A 20191-nucleotide genomic window follows, 5' to 3' on the forward strand; every position below is an offset into this window, starting at 1 on the left:
TCTGGCATGAGTGTTCTGTTGAATAGAAGGCTCCTATCTCATCTCTTGGATCAGGAGTTGGCTACATGTTCCTTTCAACACACCTAGTCCTACACCCTCACAGTCTCATGCTACTCAATCTCATCTTCTGTCTGAGTCACCTACTGGCAATTTCCAGTGAGTTTCTCCAAAATGACTCAGAAATTATGCCTGACACTTTTCTCTTCTGAAGACATGTCTGTTCCTAGGATCTTAGTTTATGGGGATGAAATCGTTTAATTGTGAACAAAACTGGATTAGGGTGTGGGGTGTCAGGGAATGGATACATTTAACCTTCAAAAATTTCCGTCCACATGTCAGGGTGACTCGCCAAAGGTCCTCAGAATCCAATTGGTAAACAGGTTTTTATTTGGCTCTTAAAGTGCTGCTTCCTGGGCAGGAGCCTCATGTTCACAACAGCAACTTCATTGTACAAAATTCAACAGGGCAAAGTAGGGAAGGGGTAGGGAAAGAAAGAGAAACGACTTCTCTGGGAAGTCTGGTCACTCTTTGCAGCACTACAAACGGCTACTAGATGTCAGCCCTGGAACAAGGGGCTGATACAAAAAGTCTCTGAGGTAAATGTTTCAAGGGGAAAAAATAATATATGTATATAGAGAGACAAAAAGGGCAAAGACAACTAAACCAGAAAGAGCAATTAGTATTAATATAATAACAATTACTCCATCATAACCAAACAGCATTGAAATGGGGGAGAAAGTGCCAAATAATCCATGGATAAGCTTTTTAGAAGGGAAAAGAAATGCAGTGTACAAATTACTAGGGGAGGGGAAGGGGCTTTCTGGCAGTAGAGAGCAGGAGGAGCTCTCAAACTCAGAATGACATACCATAGGGGTGCCTTCTGCCACCAGGTTAAGCAGCCCAGAAGAGAACGTGGCCTAAATCATCTGTGCCCACCACTTGATAGGCCAGAGTCCATCCAATACCATCTGTTCCACACATTGACATCTGTGGTGCACTTTGCTAGTAGACAAAGGCAGGAGGTTGGAGTTCCAGTCACACACACACACACACACACACACACACACACACACACACACACACTGCATTGATATCTTTTCTCTTTTAAAAGAGCATCACTCCTATGTATGTTATGAGAAGTCTACTGGTAAGGCTTTAGCGGCAAGTACATACTATATCTGTGTTACAAGGAGCAGCCCCTGATATTCTCGATATGCATAGTTTTTTCAGAGTTAAGTATTATACATGGCTTTCATAAATAATACAAGTATTCGTTACATTTGTCATAGCTGGCTCAGTAGGCTTCAGATAAGCAGGTGCCAGCTGTCCTACAGACGGCACAGGTTCCGAAGGGGGTATTGACTCTGAAGGCGCTACCTCCCCAGAAGTGTCAGTTTCTGCCGAAGGCTCAATGGGTGATTCTGGCCTCTCTGGTACTACAGTTGCCTCTAGCACCTCCTCATCCTTGATCTCCACCTGTACTCCTTCGTGGTCTTCCATGTGGTCCTTTTTGGACAGCGGGTGAACAGATACTTTGATGGCAATCTGCTGAGGCTGCTCATGAAGGGATGAGGCATCTGAGTCGCCAGTGGGTGAGTCACTCCGCTTGAGAGCATTGGGGATAGTATAGACCTCCTCCCCATCGGTGGCCTCCTGACCCTCAGGAGTGTGCCTTACAAAGTTCTGGCCCTGCTCTTCCAGCCCCACCACTTCCATGATTTCTTCCATTATTGTTCTACAGTTCATAATGAGGGGAGGCAGAGGGACACTCCTGGCCAGTTCCTCAATATAGCGGGCAAACTCCATGGTTTTGAACTGGGTGACTTTGGCAAGCTCGAGGGTTTTGGCTGAGGTGATGATTGGGATACGCTTAGCAATCTCAAAGGCCTTTTGCAATTTCTCTGCTCCTTCTGTCCTAAAGAATTCATTAATTGCTTTCTCTGTTTTCTTCAGGTGGCTGCTCATCATGCAGAGTCTGGTGATGTTCAAGACCATGACGATGGTAAAAGCCACCAGGCAGACAATCATGTAGTAGATGCCCATGTCCCCAGAGGTAAAGATGACTCTCAATGTCACTGTATTGTTCACAGTGCCATAGATATTAGAAGCGACACATGTGTATTTACCTCGGTCTGAAAATGACACCTGGGTAATGTTCAGTAGTCCACTGTCTTGAATCCACCATTTTCCTATTGAGAAGGAAGAAAAAAAATTCAGTCAAGGATGCACAATTAGTATGTTTTAGCACTTTCTGAGCAAGACTAGCTAATATATTCCTGAAAAGACATTCTCAAGTCAAAGACAGAATGTTTAGGCCAGAAATAAGCACTTAGGAAAGTAATTCTGTTCCTCATACATGTTTAACTGGAGATGTCAAAGAATTTTTTTCTCAGGTTTGAGGAAGTTTAAAATTTGTCAGAGGTAACCTTTGATTTCCTTTGTAATTCCATGAATTTTGTTTTAAAGACACTCCTCTAAAAAGGGGTTCACAGGCTTAACTAGACTTTTCCAATGACACAAAACAGGTTAGGATCCCTGATTTAGAGGATCTGAGAGATGTGTGTTGGAGGGTCAATTTAAAATCTAGAATGATTCAGAATTTTTTTTAAATTTAGATTTCCCATATGACTGTCTTAATAGTACAGGGACTTTAACCCTGGGGTTCATAGACCCTTGTTTTGAGAGAGTCCAGAAAATTAATTAAAATACAGTAACTTGTAATGTAAATGTAATGTAATGTAAAATGGAATTTTTAAAGTTTTTTTGTCAAGTATAAAATAACAGAAACATTTTAAAAGAAAGAAAAACTTTTACTGATTTTGGTTTTGCATCAGTCATTTCAGCAAAGCTGTTCCTCCTCTATTATTTGTCCTTCCCCTTCCCCTACTCAGAGCTGAACTCTCCTTTATCAGAAAGGGAAGCTAAGCAAAACTACCCAAAACACTGACAGCATCTGACAATGTTCTGTTGAGAGGAGAGTTGAGGGAGTTTAGCAATTAGTTCTCTGGGGAAAAAAATGTACACAACACACTTTTGAGCTTAATTTGCTCTTATTAGTATTTTCTCTATCACTTATTTAAGTCTATCCATTCAACAAAACAAGTCAAACCCCAGTTTGTAGTCCTTGTTGATTTTTCAGGGGTAAATGTTCCCACTGAAAATTTAACAATTATCTCTTGAGAACTTTTAAGAGCTGGCTCAAGCACAGCCCTGGGAAGGAAACACATTTCCTTATCTGTTCCTTAGAACCAGAGCTGATTTTTCAATTTCTTACAATCCAGAATTTTTATTTATCTTGTAGGTTCCACTTATATAACTTATATCACACAAATCTCTACATTATTTGAAACAACCTGAAATTCCTTGGTTGCTTTTATGTAAGCTGTTACCAATGTAGGAGTTTGAAGACTGGTATTAATTTTTTTCTATTGAATCTAGCTGTGCAAATACATTAGGATCTCAGAAAGTCTTTACTAAATCTGAAAAGAATATTTTTCCTTTCCTTTCCCTACCCTACAACACCCCACTGAATGAACTCTTTTTCTCCTCTCTTCTTTTCTCTCTCCATCCCTTCCCTTCCCCCCCTTTCCTCCTCTCCCCAAATGGAGCAGTTTGGTCCCAGTCTAACTCTACGATTATGTTGGTTGGTCCAGGCTGTATGTTGGGGATCTTCTTGGATTTAGAATAGGTCATGGCTAGGTTTGTGCCTCTCTCAAGGGCAGAGGCTTGATAAGTGATTCCATGGTTCTGAATCTGAACTTGGAAGTTTGGTCTGATTCTGAGTCCTTATTTGGGAAGGGAGAAGAAAAGAGAACAAGAATTTATTTCAGGCACTGTTACATGCCTTTTTTTTTTAAAGTAACAAATATCTCATTTGATTCTCACAACAACCTGGTGAGATAGGTGGTATTATTATGTTCATTTTACAGTTAAGGAAATTGAAGCTGACAGAGATTAAGTGACTTGCCCAGTGTCATACAGATAGTTGAGTGTCTGAGCTGGTTGGGAATTCAGATCTTTCTGCCGAGGTCAACTCTCTATCCACTGTGCTACCACCTTCCTCTATCTACCTTGTAGAGTAGGGATTCATAACCTAAGGTTCAGAGATTCTAATTTTGAAGGGGTCCATTAACTTGGATGAGAAAAAAATTACATCTTTATTTTCACTAACCTTTGGTTTCCTTTGTAATTTTACATATTTTATGCTTTTAAAAACATTATTGTGAGAAAAGATTTGTGGGTTTCAGCAGACTGCTAAGGACATCCATCACACGATAAAGGTTACGAATCCCATTTGTAGAGGATCTTAACAGGGAATCCAGGTGAGACCCAGAAAAACTTTGATATCTGAAGCATTCTCAGCCAGAAGGCCCATAAAGGGATGCAGATGAACTTCTTTGGGATACTTCAGAAATCAGGAATATTCTGAGTATGTGCTGGTCACCTTGGGGCAGAGTTGGTAAACATTAACTTCCACTTAGGGGGAAGCTAGGAGTAAGCTCATTTAACAGTGTGGTTCTCTACTATACAGGCCACTTTAACTATTTCCTCTGCTGTTTTGTAATTTCTAACCATTCTTTCCTTGATTATGCTCTTTTGTGTCCCAATTGTGGAATTCAAGGAAGTTTCACATTTTGGGAGGTCCCTTTTCCTTTTCAGTGGCACAGGGGACTGACAGGTTACATGGAACTATGGGAAAAGGTCTTTGTACCCCTTTTGTTGGTAAATTTCATAAATACAGTATTAAAATGGGCCAGGCAGTGAATCATATTTCTTTTGGGTTTACACTAACATGGCATTCAGTTGCAATGTATTAATGATGTTGGTGGCAGTGGTCGTGGATGGAAGTCAATGGTTAGTTGAGTCATGGAATCCTGTAATCACAACTATGGGGGCTGGCCTGATAATCATATCTCAGCAAGACTTCTCTCTATCCTGCCTTTCTTCCTGGCTTCTCCTTTTAAGGGGATATCTTTGAGACCTGGGAGGCATTTTTCAGTGACCTTTACTTTTTGAGAGAGGATACCTCTAGGTCACTGAGGTTTGACAAGTTTCAAAATTGTAGGAGGTTGGGCTGTCTACTATGATACCTCTCAGGAGGTGGGCCTAGAAATGAGTATGAGGTTTGTGGAAGATATGGGAGGTAAGCTGCATGGGTAGCTAATATGGGTGAGATGAGATTGGGTACAACCTGGTGCAGTGTAAGGAGGCCTAAATGGGAGTCACACGACCTGAGTCTTGAAAAAGTCACTTAAATTCTCTTGGCCTCAGTTTCCTGGAAAATAAAGAGGCTGAATTAGATGATTTCTTAGGTCCCTCTCCGTTCTAAATCTACAGTCCTATAATCCTTTAAATGCTACTAATAAGTATTAATAAAAAAACTGTAATAAATACTAATAAATTCATAAATACTAATGAATGAAATAATCTGCCAGAGAGAGTCTGGGCAAGTCTGTTCTGCTCAAAGGGCCATCTGGCTGGTCCATCCTCATCCTTCTCAGGACATAAATGATCATGGAATAATCAGAGCAAAAGTGCATTTGTTTGAATATGTACTAACTTCAATGAGACAGATATTGCTCATTTGAATAAACTGTGAGATTATAGATTGAGAGCCAGGAGAGACATCAGAGGCCATCTAGTCCAAGCCCCTCACTCTACAGCTAAGGAAACTGAGGCCCAAGAGGGTTAAGTGACTTGACCAAAGTATAAGTATCAAAAGTAGGATTTGAACTCAGGTGCTGTTCCGTACTCTGCTGCCCCTGATACTGGATTGTGGTCTGGTCCTTGATCTTCTCCAGGATGCCTAGGAAAGATCTCATTTTAGCTCACTGACAACTCAGATTTTGCCCTATATGCTTTTCTCCCCTCCCTCTTCCTTTCCCTCCAGAAGGAGAGCATTGGATTAGCTTCTCTGGGTATAGATTGCATACCACTCATACCTCTGCTAGGACCCTGGAAAAATGGGTCTGCTTGTCAAGTTTGTTTCCTCTGTTCTTGAGGAACAGTCTGTGTGGATGAAGATAGGGAGCAATGAGAGCATTAAGAGGGTGGGACAGGAAAGGCTGCAGAGGAAGATGGTGCCAAGGGCACAGAGCAATTGTCCTATCAAAAGTTACAGTTTCAATAGTGATAATTGTACTCATGCCACTGTTGTGGAATTGGTAATCCTGAAATGTATCCTAATTACAACATACCAATGTTTCACTGGAACAAATGCCCTTTTGAAAGACAGAAATGCACAGTTGGAGTTATCGCCCAGCAGGAAGAGATTACACTTAACCCTTCCTAGAATGATGATGACCTTTAATCAGGGATAACTTCTTGGTAGGCTTCCACAATGCCCCTTATGTATAGTGAAAGGAGTGCACAAATTGCAAATCAAATAAGTAATGTCTAATTAAATGACATCTGCAGACATCAAGGGAAAAACAGTGAGCTATTAAGAATATGAATTATGAAAAGAATACTAAAGTGAGGCCAGACACTGAGCAATTGTAATGACCAATATTGGCCCTGAAGAAGAAAGGAGAAACCAAATATACATCCCCAAAACATTATTCTATCAATAAATTTTGCTTCATTGTTTTTCTTTTCTTCTTTCATTTTTCTGTGACCCCATTTGGAGTTTTCTTGGCAAAGATACTGGATTGGTTTTCCATTTCCTTCTTCAGTTCATTTTACAAATGAGAAAACTGAGGCAAACAGAGCCAAGTGACTTGCCCGGGATCACAGAGTTAGTGTCTGAAGCCAGAGTTGAACTCAGGAAGGTGACTTTTCCTGATTCTAGCCTGGCATTCTATCTACTGCACTACATAGCTTCCCTTCATTATTATAAGAAAGGACAGATTTTTGGAGGGGTTCTGGGTAGGTGTTTGGCCAGCCCAGGTAATATCCTCAATTATGACCATGATACAAGTACATATTTTATCAATAAAACTTTTTAAAATGGATATTATTGTTTTTATACTATAATATATGATAATACTATATTTTGTAACTATACTATAAAATATATTTCTACTACAATATTATACTATTATATATTACTACTGTGATATTAATATTACTATTACAAATTATATTTCTATTACTGGTATTATACTACCATACTATTATTATACTATAGTACAATATTACTATATGTTACTATATTGTACTATAATTACTATATTATACTGTCTACTGTTATTACAGTGTAATATAATTATTATAGTATAACTACTATAAATACTATAGTACAATTGCGATAGTATAGTAATATGCCACTATTCCTATATTATCCTATAGTGATAGATTGTTATTATTCAGTTATAGTAATATTATCATTTAGGAAGGAAGAAAATGAGTATTTATGAAGCACATATTATATTGCAGACACAGTGTTTAGGACTGTACAAACATTATCTCTTTTGATTCTCACAACAACCCTGAGAGGTATTTTAATCTCTGTTTTACAGTTGAGGAAACTGAGACAAGCAGAAGTTAAGTGACTTGCCCAGGGTTTCATAGCTAGTAAAATGTCTGAGGCTACATTTGAATTCAGGTTTTGCTGACTCCAGGCCCCATGCTTTATCTATCATGCCACCTAGCTGCCCCTGTGGCATGGAGGTTGAGTATAATCTAGGGTTATACATCTAATAAGTGTAAGAAGAGGAATTTGAACTCAGATCTTTCTTACATGATGCCCAGTATTTAGAGCTATGAGGGGTATTTTGGGTCCTTCTGTCAATCTCACACCAGTGCCTCCTAGAAGATATGATGGAGCAAGCCTCTCACATGGAGTCTTGGGTGCCATGTGCATTGGGTTAGCCTACTTCTCCAAGCGCCTGATGATAGGCAGTTTGGCTCATTACTCAGAGCATGCACACAATAGGCAGAAACAATGGAAAGGCCATGTATTCATGGCTTCAGGTTAAGTCTCCTGGTTGACCAAAGACCCCCTGTTACCATGGCACCCAAGCAGATCTAACTTCTTAAAGTGGTACACTGGGCTCTGGACTCTGTTCTTACATGCTACCTCCCCCCCCCCCCCCCTTTCAAAACTTCTCTAACTTGTGTCTCTGACACAGGACAGGATCAAGTGGATGGTCAGTTAGGATCCTATAAGACATTCATATTAACTTGTTAATGAGTAATAAATACACATACATAACATGTTAATATCCTTAATATGTTACCCTTCTCACAGGTACTGCAGATTAAATATTAACAGAAGCAGTGCTTTTGATGATTTTGGCAGGACTCTTTTTCTTTGATTTGGTTGTTCAAGTGAACCCTGCATTCCAAATGGAACATTGTTCAGATGGTTTCTCAAGAAAGATTTACTCCTGCCCTCTCTGGAATGCCCAACCAGACCAAGACTTCTCGGAGGGCCTCTGGTCCTCTGCATGGCCACATGGATAACAACTGGTTACGTCGAGCCTTCTCCTAGTCACCCAGCAGCTGCGGCCAACTTCTTAATGGGCCCAAAGGCTGAATGAGTCACATTCCTACATGTTAATATAAGCCTGAAGAGTTGAAATTAAAAGACAATAATTGCTTCATGTATCTGGCTTTTTAAAGATTAACAGAAAGATGCAGGAGTAAGAAACTGCTCATCTTAGAAGTTTTGGGAGGATAAATTATCTCTTCAAGCTAGACAAGTTGAATTTTCAGGGACTGAGTGTACCAAAGGACCATCAAAAGCATGACAGTTGAAATGATGTGGTGGAAACAGCAAGGTACTTCAGAGTTAAGAAGACAGGGGTTGGCTCTGACACTTATGAAGTCATGAATGCCACAGCCAAGTTACCATCTCTTTGAATATCAATTTCCTCATGTGTAAAATGAGAATACTGACAACTAATATAGTTGTTGAGAAAAGCGTTTTGTAAAATACTTTTTAAATGTCTATATAAAAATAAGTTACCACCTGTATGGGAGAATCAAGGTATGTTTTATTTTTTTTTTTAAATTCAAGTTCAGAAAAGGTTTTCCCCTATAGTGACTTTACCTTCTCCGTACCTCTTTCCTCATTCATCATATTTGTATGATTGAGAGTTGGACCTTTTGAGTTTTGGATACTTTGCTTTCTTCCTCAGACTCACAGAGGGCTGGCACCAAGAAGGAGCTCCTCCAGCCTTTCCATATAGTAAGAGCAGAGAGTTCCCCATAGCTGCAGCTGCATGAGAGTATTATATATTTATAAACTCAGGGACTCTCTACTACATTTCAAAAAAGCTACTGTCAATGCAAACATTATTAAACTAGCCAGCCAAATAATCTTAGGGCATCTCTAACAAGATTTTTGCTATATCATATGAAACAAAGGTGATAGAGGATAATATAAGCCCAGTTTACAATTATAGCACAGGAGAAGATAGAAGTAAGACGAATTGGTTGTTTCTGGCCAGCTATTTGTTACACCATATAAAACAAAGGTGATCGAGAATAATATTAAGACCAGTTTAAGATTATAGCACAGGAAGCTATAGGTGAGAAGAACTGGTTGTTCCTGGCCCAGAGTTTTTCTATTCTAACTTACAGGTTTTTATTTTTAAAACGTCAAGAGGAGCTTACATGGCATAGTGTTTAAGTGATAGACTTGAATTAAAATAGACCTGGGTTCAATCCCATGTAAGGCATTTATTAGCTGTGTGGCCCTGGGCAAATCACCAAGGCAGTTTTCTCATCCGTAAAAGGGGGAGAGAAACTATAGTACCTGCTTGCCAGGGTTATATGAGACTCAATGAGATAATGTTTGCGAAGCCTTAAAATGTTATCTAAATGTAAGGTCTACTGTTATTATTAATACTACTACTTATTGCTGTTGTTATATTATAGCATGCATGTTCTGCCTCTGAGTTATAATATATCAAGGCAGTTTGGTACAGTGGAGAAATAGCTTGTCTTGGAGCTAGAAAGACCTGATTATAAATCTCAGCTCTGATCCCATTTAACCTCTTACTGCCCTAGGCAATTCTCTAAGACTTAGTTGTAGAGAAGTTGCTGGTTCCCTTAGCTGAGAGTTCCTTCTATTAATAAAATTAAAGGTCTAGTTCCTATACCTATTACATAATCCTGGAGGAATTCTCCTTATTTTCCAAGGAGCTGCTTTTCTGGACTCTATCATCTCCAGAAACTCAACATTCTGGAAGATAAAATCAACTCTGAAACTTCTTCCTTTTCATCACTCCTCCCCCTTTAGGGCCCCTTCCTCAATCTTATAGGAGAGGGTGGAGGGGAAATCATCTGGGAGCTCATCCCTGATCCTCTGCCATTTAAGGAGAGCACCCAGGGAATTCTCTGTATTATTTCTCACCTGGCTACTTTTCTGGACTTTATCACCTCCAGAAATTCATCATTCTTTGAGATGAAATCAACTCTGATACTCTACTTCCTCAGTTCCCCTCCCAACCCTGGCTTTGTAATTCATCATTTCATACCCCAAAAGGGGAACTTTCTCCTTCTCAGTTTCTTTTCTTCCCCCACCCTTTTAGCTTCTTTTTATGTGTTGTTTCCCCCATTAGATAACAAGCTCCTTGCTGGGCACATACTTGGTACTTAATAAATGTTTATTGACTTTGTTACTAATATCACATCACAGATGATTATTATACTACACTGGCAAAGTTATCCCCATTGCATAAATTAAAGATTGACTAATGCACACAGGATGGAAACCACACACCCAAGATATGCTGAAGCATAATTTGATGTCAACATGGATGTTTTCAGTTGGACCATCTAGCTATTAGAGAGAGAATCATCACTGTACTGACTGATGCTTGGAGGCAGAGCTGAAACCATGAGAACAGAGCAGAAGGGCCTACTCTATTTAAGGACCTAAACATAAGGGTACAAACACTACTGAGCTGTAAAGAATGCCTCTCAAATTACTATAGGCCAACTAGGAGTTTCCTTAAGAGGCAGTCTCCCTTGGTGCTTGGTGCTTCCCTTTCAGCCTCTCCAACAGGATGAAACTGAGAGGCAGCAAGTACAGAATATTAGGGGGCCAAATGAAGTCCATACCTCAATTCATGATTCCTAAGTCTGGATTTAGGCTTCTCAGTCATATGTGTATATTGTTGCAAGAGGAGAGCTTGGTCCACCCAAGTAAGAAGTGGTTTCATTGAAGTGACATTGTGATGATTCTTCAGAATTTGAATTCTACAACCTTCTGTAAACATGTGTAACAAAATTATATGCATCTATATATTATTACATTCCTGCTTATAGAATATATATACATATATGCATGCATACATATATATGTACACACATAATATTAGAACTAGCTCCAGTTTATCCTGTATATAACTTGTTTATATGTTGTTTACATGTTTCTCCCATTACATTGTGAGCTTCTTGAGGACAGGTATAGTCTTTTGCCTTTCTTTGTATCTTCAGTGTTTAGCACAGTGCCTGACACATAATAGGAGGTTAATAAATCCTAATTAATTAATACTGTGCTTTCAGAGTATACACACATAGATGTTCACACACATTTATATATGCAATGGTCCTCATTCAGGAAATACTGAATTACAGACATACATATTGTGTGCCCTTAGGATACTTTTTACATACACACACAAAAATATACAGAGGCAGAGCAGAATAATAGAATGACAGACTTATAGCGAAGGAGATCCACATTCAAATTTTGCTTTTGACACTTGCTATGTGGGCAAGTTATTTAAGCTTTATGTATTTCAGGCAACTGAAATAATCTAAATTTCAGGAAGAATTTATCTAAAGTTCTAGACAGAACTAGACCTTTACCAAAATTCTGAGAAATTATCTAAATTTCAAACTGGTTGAAATGTATTAGTAGAGAGAGTTTCCACCCTGGGAGTCTCAGATACTGAGGAAATCATAAATCCTTCTGGTATTTGCATATAATATATTTAAAGAACTTTTGTTGGTTACTGAGCAAAGCATGCACTCCTTGGTGAAAAAGAAAAAGAATTAAAAACAAATCTATAATTTCATGACTGCACCTGCTAAGGAGCCTTCATGGTTGATGACACATTCTATAGGAATCTAGACATAAAAACCACCTGCTGTGTGACTGGTGCCACGTATCTCTAGCCACCTCTCCCCTAAGCTTCCTACAAAGTCTCTTGAGAATATCAGGGTAGCTATTTCTCATATCATAACCAGCAAAAATGGTTTAGCATAACATTTAGATAATAATACAGAAAGGTGTGTGTGTGTGTATGTGTGTGGTCAGCAGAATTTTCTGTGAAATGCAGTTGTTCTTCATTCTCATAAGGTTTCCCAAAAAGAGGAGCTGGTGGCAGAAGGTGGGTTCTTTCATAATAATATAATATTGGTAAAAAATATAGGCTTCATTTATTCTTCAAATCTGGCTTGTTCAAAACCTAACTGCAGCCTATAATTATACTTTTTAGCAGGGGGGTAAAGAGGAAAGTGATGAAGACAGAGAACACTGACAACAAAAATGAATAAAACATTTTAATTCAAATATGAAAAATTATTCATAGTAAATGTGTAATTTTAATCCAATATTTTTGAGTCACTTTTTCAGGATGTTTCTATATATTTTTCCTTTCAAGGAGATGATACTTTTAGCTTAATAATTGAATGATTTCATCCTTCAAAAGGTAAAGAGAGAAGAGAAACTGTTATTTTGGACCTGGGTTTGAATCCTATATCTGCCATTTACAATCGATGTGATCTTAGGCAATCAGCTTCTCTGGGATTCAGTTTCCTCATCTGTAAAATGAAGGTGTTCAGCTAGATGACCTTAAAGTCCCCTCCAGTACTAAAATCTACCAGTTGGTGAATATGACTGCTAAACCCTGGTCATAGTCATGTTTGAAAAATTTTGAAGAACTTTAAAAGATTATGAAACTAAAAGATTATGAAAAAGAAAAAGTACTGTAGGAATAAAGGATGAATATTCTGATTTTTTCTTTTAAAGGGGAGTAAATTTTGAGTGGAGTCTTCAAACTAGTGGGTCTGGCTTTTATTCTGTGAAAAATGCTAGGACTTATTAAAAGGATGGTTTGTGAACATCTACAAAAGGAAGCAATGATCACAGAGTTAACACAGTCCCAAGTCAAATCACTAAGCACTTAATTAAGCACCTACTATGTGCTAAGCAGTTAGGTGGCACATGGATTGAGTACTAGCCCTGGAGTCAGGAATACCTGAGTTTAAATCTGTCCTTAGACACTTATTAGCTGTGTGACCCTGGGCAAGTCACTTAACTCTGCTTCAATTTCCTCAGCTGTAAAATGAGGTAGAGAAGGAAATGGCAAAATACTCCAGTATCTCTACCATGAAAACCCCAAATGGGGTCATAAAGACCTGGACACAACTTAAAATGACTGAACAACAAAAAAATGTGCTAGGCCAAATTTTAAGTGCATCAAGAAGTTTAAGTTCATTTGGTCATTCCAAAATAACCACATTTCCTCTTCTGGCAACATTAAAGGACTGATAGATTAGAGGAGAGCTGCCAGTAAAGTTTATGTAGATTTTTAGCAAAACAATTGGCATAATCTCTAAATACTATTGTTGTGGCCAAGATAAAGAGATATGTAGGCTAGAAAATGGTGGATTCAAGATTAGCTGGATGACCAGATCCAAAGTGTAGTCAGATAGATGAATGTTCCAGGGAGCTGTTTAACATTTTAATAAATGATTTGGATAAAAGTATAGTTCACATGCTTATCAAATTTCCAGATGGCACAAAGCAGGATTGATGATATCTGAGTGATGGAATCATGATCCAAAATGATCTTTGCAGGGCAGAATACTGGGCTGAATATCTCAGTCCCATCCAGCTTTAAATCTATGATCCTATGAGTCTGAGAAGATGGAGTTTGATAGAGATAAATGTCCCAGATTTGAGTGTTCAAGTCAAGCAGTTTAAATTTTTCATAAGTACAAAATGGGGGATGTTCACTGAGTAGTTTGTAACTAATCTCAGAGATCTAGGGACTTTAGTGGCCTATAAATTAAATGTGAACCAATAGCATCAGGTCATGAGATCACAGATTTGCAGCTGGAAGCAACCTCTGAGGTCATTTAATCTAACTGCAGGGGCTTTTTTTGGAGTTGAGGAAACTGAGTCCCCGTGAGGCTAAGCAGCTTCCCAGAGCCAGGATTTGAAATCAAGTCTTCTGAGTCTAAAACCTGTATTCATCCCACTGTACCTGTCAAAAAAGAAGAAAGCTGATATAATCTGAGACAGCACTAAGAAAAGGAAAGCATCCAGAATGCGACCACATATGGAGGATAGTGGTCAGTTCTAGAAGCCACATTTTGAAGATTGACATCGATGAGGTGAAGAGTCTAGGAAAAAGGAGAGTGGAGGGTTTCTAGATCACACTATAAGAGGATCAACTGGAAGAAATGAGAATTGTTTATCCTGGAGAAGAGGAGACAGGAGTGACAAGATAATCATCTTCAAGGATTGAAGGCTGGCCAGGGGAAAAAGGAATTGTTTAAATTAGGTGTGGTTCTATAAGATAGAAGCAGCGGTAATAGGTAGGAGACACAGAGGGGCAAACTTGGACTTGATATGAAAAAAAAACTTCCTAATAAGTAGAGCTACTTGAGAATGAATGGGTAACATTTTAAATAGTTTATGTGCCATTTTATATCATTTATATAAAGCACAAAGCACTGTATCACATTTGATCTTTATGACAATGCTATGAGATAGAGACTCACATATTTTCTTCATTTTACAGATGAGGAAACTGAAGCCAAGGGAGTCAGTCGGTCAATTAACATTTTAGTGACTTGCCCAAGATCACATGGCTAGTGAGGGTCTGAGTAAATGTTCAAACGCCTTTGCTTTACTTGAAGTTCAGCACTCCATCTATTGTGCCACTGAGTTCAGTCAGATACATGTAGGGCAATACTTACCATCCCCCCGCTAACACAATGGCTTTTTATCCCTAGTCTTCATCTTCTATCTCCCAGATGCCTTCATCTCTGTCTGTCTCACAAGGAGAAGAGGCCCTTCTAACCCTCTAAATGCAGAATTGATCCCATTTCATCCCATATTTTCCAGTAGATTGTCCCTCTATCATCCCCCACTTGATCTCTGGATCCTGATGAAAGAACCAAGGGCAAAGAGTAGAGGTTGCAAAGAAGCAAATTCAGGCTTGTCAGAAAAAAATTTAAGAACTTCCAAATTCCCTTCCATCTTCTCCAACATATGCCTCCCTCCACCAGCTACTATCACATTTACCTTCAACCTCTCCCTGCCTATTGGCTGCATCCTTGCAAACATGTCCAAGTCTCAGCCATCCTTTCTGTTCCTCATCATGCCATCTTCTCTTTCTATGCTTCTGCGGCAAATGTTCACTCTGCTCAGCATGTACTGCCCCTTCTGTTTTGCCTCAAAGAAATCCCTACACAAATACATACTCAGCACCTTCAAAGTTCAGCTCAACTGCCCCCTTCCTCAGTGAGCCATGCTCTTCTCATTTACTATACACTACTTTGTATTTAACAGATATGTGTATATGCATGTATATACACACTCCCAATAGATTATAAACTCATTGAGGGCAAGGAATGTTTGTTTACTTCCGCATTGCTTAATGTTTGTTGGATGAGTGTATTAATAAAAACTCATGAAGTTTGTTGAATGGGTCTATGGGTAAACTATAGAAAGTGACAGGTTCACAGGAACACGCATGCACATGCATGCAAACACACACACACTTGTGTTTGTATAATTTGAAAAAATCATATCACAAATTGTAAATGTTTACAAATTTAGAATTAAATTGACTACATTTCACATAATCTTTTATGGATTTCTTTTCCTATCTATTACCTACTCCTAATCCTCCAATAACCTGTATTTGAGGCATGAAAGGGAGAACAAAGAAATAGCCAAGGTCACCAGATCAGACAAACAAATGGAAGGAGGAGAGTGGGTGAAGGGCAGGGCAGACAAGTGGAAAGTTTCCTACTTAAGAATAAATCTTCAAGTGAATTTTTCTATAGTTATCTAACAAATTGAAATCTCCTGTTTCATCATTTGCTCCTCTTACTCAGGTGAAAAAAATGATTTGACTTTCTTCCTTTTCACGGAACTGACTGACCAAGTTCTGCCAATTCTTCCCTCAAAATATTTCTGACCCCAGTCCCTGAGTTCCAATCCCGCCTCAGATATTTTCTAGCTGTGTGACCCTAGGCAAGTCATTTAACCTCTGCCTATATTGCTTCATCTGTGCAATTAAGCTGTTGGGCTTGATGGGTTCTATGTCCCTATGATGCTGTGACTTTAGGGTCCTTTCCCCAGCACAGGGCCTCAACAGTCCAAGCTGAGTTACTCCTGGGCATTTCAGCCCCTTCATAATTGACCTTTTGCCCTAAAAAGGCCAAGGTCTCCCATTGTATCCTGGGCCATCTCCAGTCATTCTGATGAATATCTGGTCTGGTCACTCTGGTCACTGGACCCAGATGGCTCAGGAGGAAAAAGTGAGGCTGGTGACCTTGCACAGCCCTTCCTCACTCAAAGTCAAGGGCAAGTCATGTCACCATTTCTCTGATGTCATGGTCTTCTTTGAAAATGAAGGATGAACACAGACAGAGGAACAAAGTAAGTAAGTTCCCCATCCCCAAGATCTTCAAGCAAGGGCAGGATGACCACTGGCTGCAGATGTGATACAAAGAGTTTTTGGGTAATTCAATTAAATTCACTCATTCATTCAGTTACACATATATTGATACTATGTACATAATATACTTGGGCAAGGCACTGGGTATGCAAAGACTAAAAATGAAGGGTCCCTGACCTCTGTGAGCTTATATTCTAAGAGGGTGATAAAACAGATATACATAGGAGTAAATATAGATGGTCTCTGTTTTCCCTTCCAACTTTGAAGTTCCTTACATCTCTTTTCAAGGGTACAATATAGATTTGAGGAAGATGTCTACACTAGTATTCTATTTCCTGATATCATTTCCTCCCCCCACTTGCCTAATATTCATTTCAACTTGGTAGTAAGCTTTCTTGCAAAGGGTGAGGTCTATATGAAATGCCTTGTTGGCTAGCTAAATTGACCTTTGTTTTGTCATAGTCCTTTTGGCAAGTAGGTCCAAAATCATCCCTGAGATACAAACCACCAACTTGCAAATATCGGATGGGAATTCCCTGGTTCCACCAGAGAAGGTAAAAGAATCCCTTTTTACATCTCTAGAGGAGCAGCCAGGGGAGAAGAGAGAAACATTTCTGGCATAGTTCAAGTAGCAAGTTAGAACTAGGAACACATTTAAGCTATTGATAAGCAAGAAGGCAATTTGGAACTATCGACCATGGCATTTGTTTGCATCTCAAGTTAAAAGAGCACAAAAGTTCTGGTACCATTTTCTTTCCACAATTCCTGCCAATACCTTTCCCAGATGCTAATTCCTGTCAAATGAGCAATAAATCATAAATTATGGTGAGTTTCCTAGAATAGCTTACAAAGTCTTTACTTCCACAGTAAAGATTTAACGATTAAAAGGTCTTTTGAGGTCATTTAGCCCAAGCTAAATTTTACAGTTGAAGAAACATGGTCAGTGACTTGTTTGAGGTCGTGCTTAGTCCCTAAGTGTCACAGTCAGGTTTTGAACCCATGTTCTTTGACCTCAAATACAACATTATTTACATCTTACTATGGTGCCTCCCATAATTTAGTTGAAAATAATAGTTGCATCCTCAGCATATTAGTATATGGTATATATTACATTATATCATAAGTAAAAGTGTTAGCTGAGGACTCTACTACATATTGTTAAGATCCTTAAGGGCAGGGATGCTATATTCTGTGGCTGATGGGTAGGTAGCAATACTAAAAAAAAAAATCACACTGTCTTCACATAGAATTATTGTGTGGAGAGAGTCAACCATGGAGGCTCCATCTTATGAGTCTGATACTTTCATTTCACTCCATGGCCTTGTTTGATTTCACTGGAAATCAACAGGTCCTTTGCTCATGAAAAGTTTCCTTGGCTTTCTTCAGGACTCTATTTCAAAACTGCCACTTCCTACAGGAAGGCTTTCTTGATTTCCCCTAGTTCTTAACGCTTCCTCCCTTTGTCAATTATATTGTATTTACTTATCTAAAAGTAAGCAACAGAGATTATAGATTTAAAGTTGTAAAGGGCTTACATATCATTTAGTCTAATTCTCTCAATTTTCAGTTGAGGAAACTGAGGTACAGGGAGGTCTAAGTGACTTGCCTAAGATCACAATTATTGTACTAAGCAAAAGAGTTTCACAACCAGGTCCTCAGACTGAATCTAAGTAAACTACACATAATATACACACACATGTATATGTTTTATGTTTATGTATATATGCACATACAAATATATACATACACAAATATATGTATATATACATACACACATATATGTATATATAATATATATATGTATATATATATACACCCATGTATATGTAAAATGATATTTTCTTTTCCCTTTTTCCACTTGAAATGTGGCCTCAATGTCTGTCTCTGAGAACTCAAAGCACTTATTTTCTATGGCAATTCCTTGCATTGTTTTATTATTGTTACCTCATATTATTTAACCTTTTTCATGTGTTTATATCTTGTCTTTCCACTGGGCCTGAAAGTCTCTCTGGTGGTCAGGGAACCACATTTGTATCCCATAGGTTCAAGACAGTGTCTTGCAAAAAAAAAGAAAATGTTGGGTGACTACCCTTATACTACCTAACAGATTTATTCCTGAGAAGTCAAGTATAACAAATCTGTGTAAATTAAATTAAATTTTAAATATTCAAAGGAGGATTATTACCCTTTTGTAGGGCAAAGTGTTTTGTTCTTAAATGGGGAGAAAGACAGAGAGAGAGACAGGGAGGGAGGGAGGGAGAGAGAGACGGGGAGAGAGAGAGGGGGAGAGAAAGGGGGAGAGAGAAAGAGAGAGAGAGAGAGAGAGAGACAGAAAGAGAGAGAGAGAGAGAGAGAGAGAGAGTGTAAATGGTTCAATTTTCTCTTTATTTTTTAAAGAAAGGGTAAGGGGAGAGAGTTTTTCTTTCTTTCAAAACTAAACTGCTGATTTGCCTATCCGTCAAAAGCAACAGTATGTAAATCCCATAGTCAGAAGATTCAGAATTGAAACACTGCTACACTTAAGCCAAACATCATGAACATCTCCCCATTAGATTAAAGCCTCTAGGATTTTTCAATGTCATTAAAAAAATGTGTTTCCATTAAAACATTGTGTCCTCTCCACTCCCAGCAGTAAGGGTAGGTAACTGTTTTTCATTTTGTTTGTATCCCCAGGCCTTGCAGGTCAGTGTTTAATAAAAGTTTACTGAATTAAGTGAAAGTGATATTCCATCAGAAGTGAAGAGGAAGCTTTTTTCATAAAATATTTTAGGTTACTTCTTGTTGTTGTTAAGTTGTTTCAGTCATGTCTGACTCTTCCTGATCCCATTTGGGGTTTTCTTAGCAAAAATACTGGAGTGGTTGACCATTCATTTCTCTAACCCATTTTTCAGGAACTGAGGCAAACAGGGTTAAGTGACTTGCCCAGGATCACACAGCTAATAAGTGTCTGAGGTAAAATCTGAACTCTATCCATTGACCCACCTAGCTATCCCATTTGGGGTTAGAGAATCACCCAGAATATTTTACTTTATCTTTTATGTGGTGAGATCCTGTTGAATTCTCCATGATGCATCAATAATTCCTTGAAATTTGCTCAGTGCCTATATGAATCACTTTAGGAAATAATATCTTAGAAGAGGAAATGTATGTTACTTCTCTTAGATTTGGTCTGGTTTCATGCTGATGATTAGAAGTAAAGGACAATCAGTTTTTAATGCTAGTATATATAGATTGTTTTTGCATCTGGCTTTGCCTGATGGAATACATTTTTCCAAAAACAATTAACTTTGTGAATATTAGTCTTATCAGTGAAGATGGACCCCTTCTTCTTGCCCCCCTTGCTAATCTCCTTAAAAGATAACTGTTGCTAGTAATCTTAATACTTCCCTGGCATAAAGTATTATTTTCCTGAAGCAATTAATTTAATAGCTACACAGGTATAACTTTTCAGACCCAAGTAAATGAAGAAATAGAAATGTGAAAAATAAGGTAGGAATGTCAAGTAAATTCATAATTATTCATTATGAAGAGCTACCATATCTGATACCTAATTATGGTATGGATGCTAGGCTAGAATGCAAACTCATGAA

The 20191-nt window shown here is 38.5% G+C and overlaps 1 protein-coding gene across 6 annotated transcripts in view; it reads right to left on the reverse strand.

Annotated features, from left to right (window-relative positions):
- Positions 1–364: 364 nt before the first annotated feature.
- MFAP3L (microfibril associated protein 3 like) overlaps positions 365–20191 on the reverse strand; it is a 65292-nt gene continuing 45465 nt past the window's right edge. For all 6 annotated transcript variants that reach the window (XM_072623916.1, XM_072623917.1, XM_072623920.1 and 3 more), the window contains one exon: positions 365–2189. In XM_072623916.1, coding sequence (XP_072480017.1) covers positions 1240–2189 — 950 coding nt within the window. In that variant the 3' untranslated portion in view covers positions 365–1239. The remainder of the gene's footprint in view (positions 2190–20191) is intronic.

This window comes from Notamacropus eugenii, chromosome 7, assembly GCF_028372415.1.
Source record: "Notamacropus eugenii isolate mMacEug1 chromosome 7, mMacEug1.pri_v2, whole genome shotgun sequence".
Classification (NCBI taxonomy): domain Eukaryota; kingdom Metazoa; phylum Chordata; class Mammalia; order Diprotodontia; family Macropodidae; genus Notamacropus; species Notamacropus eugenii.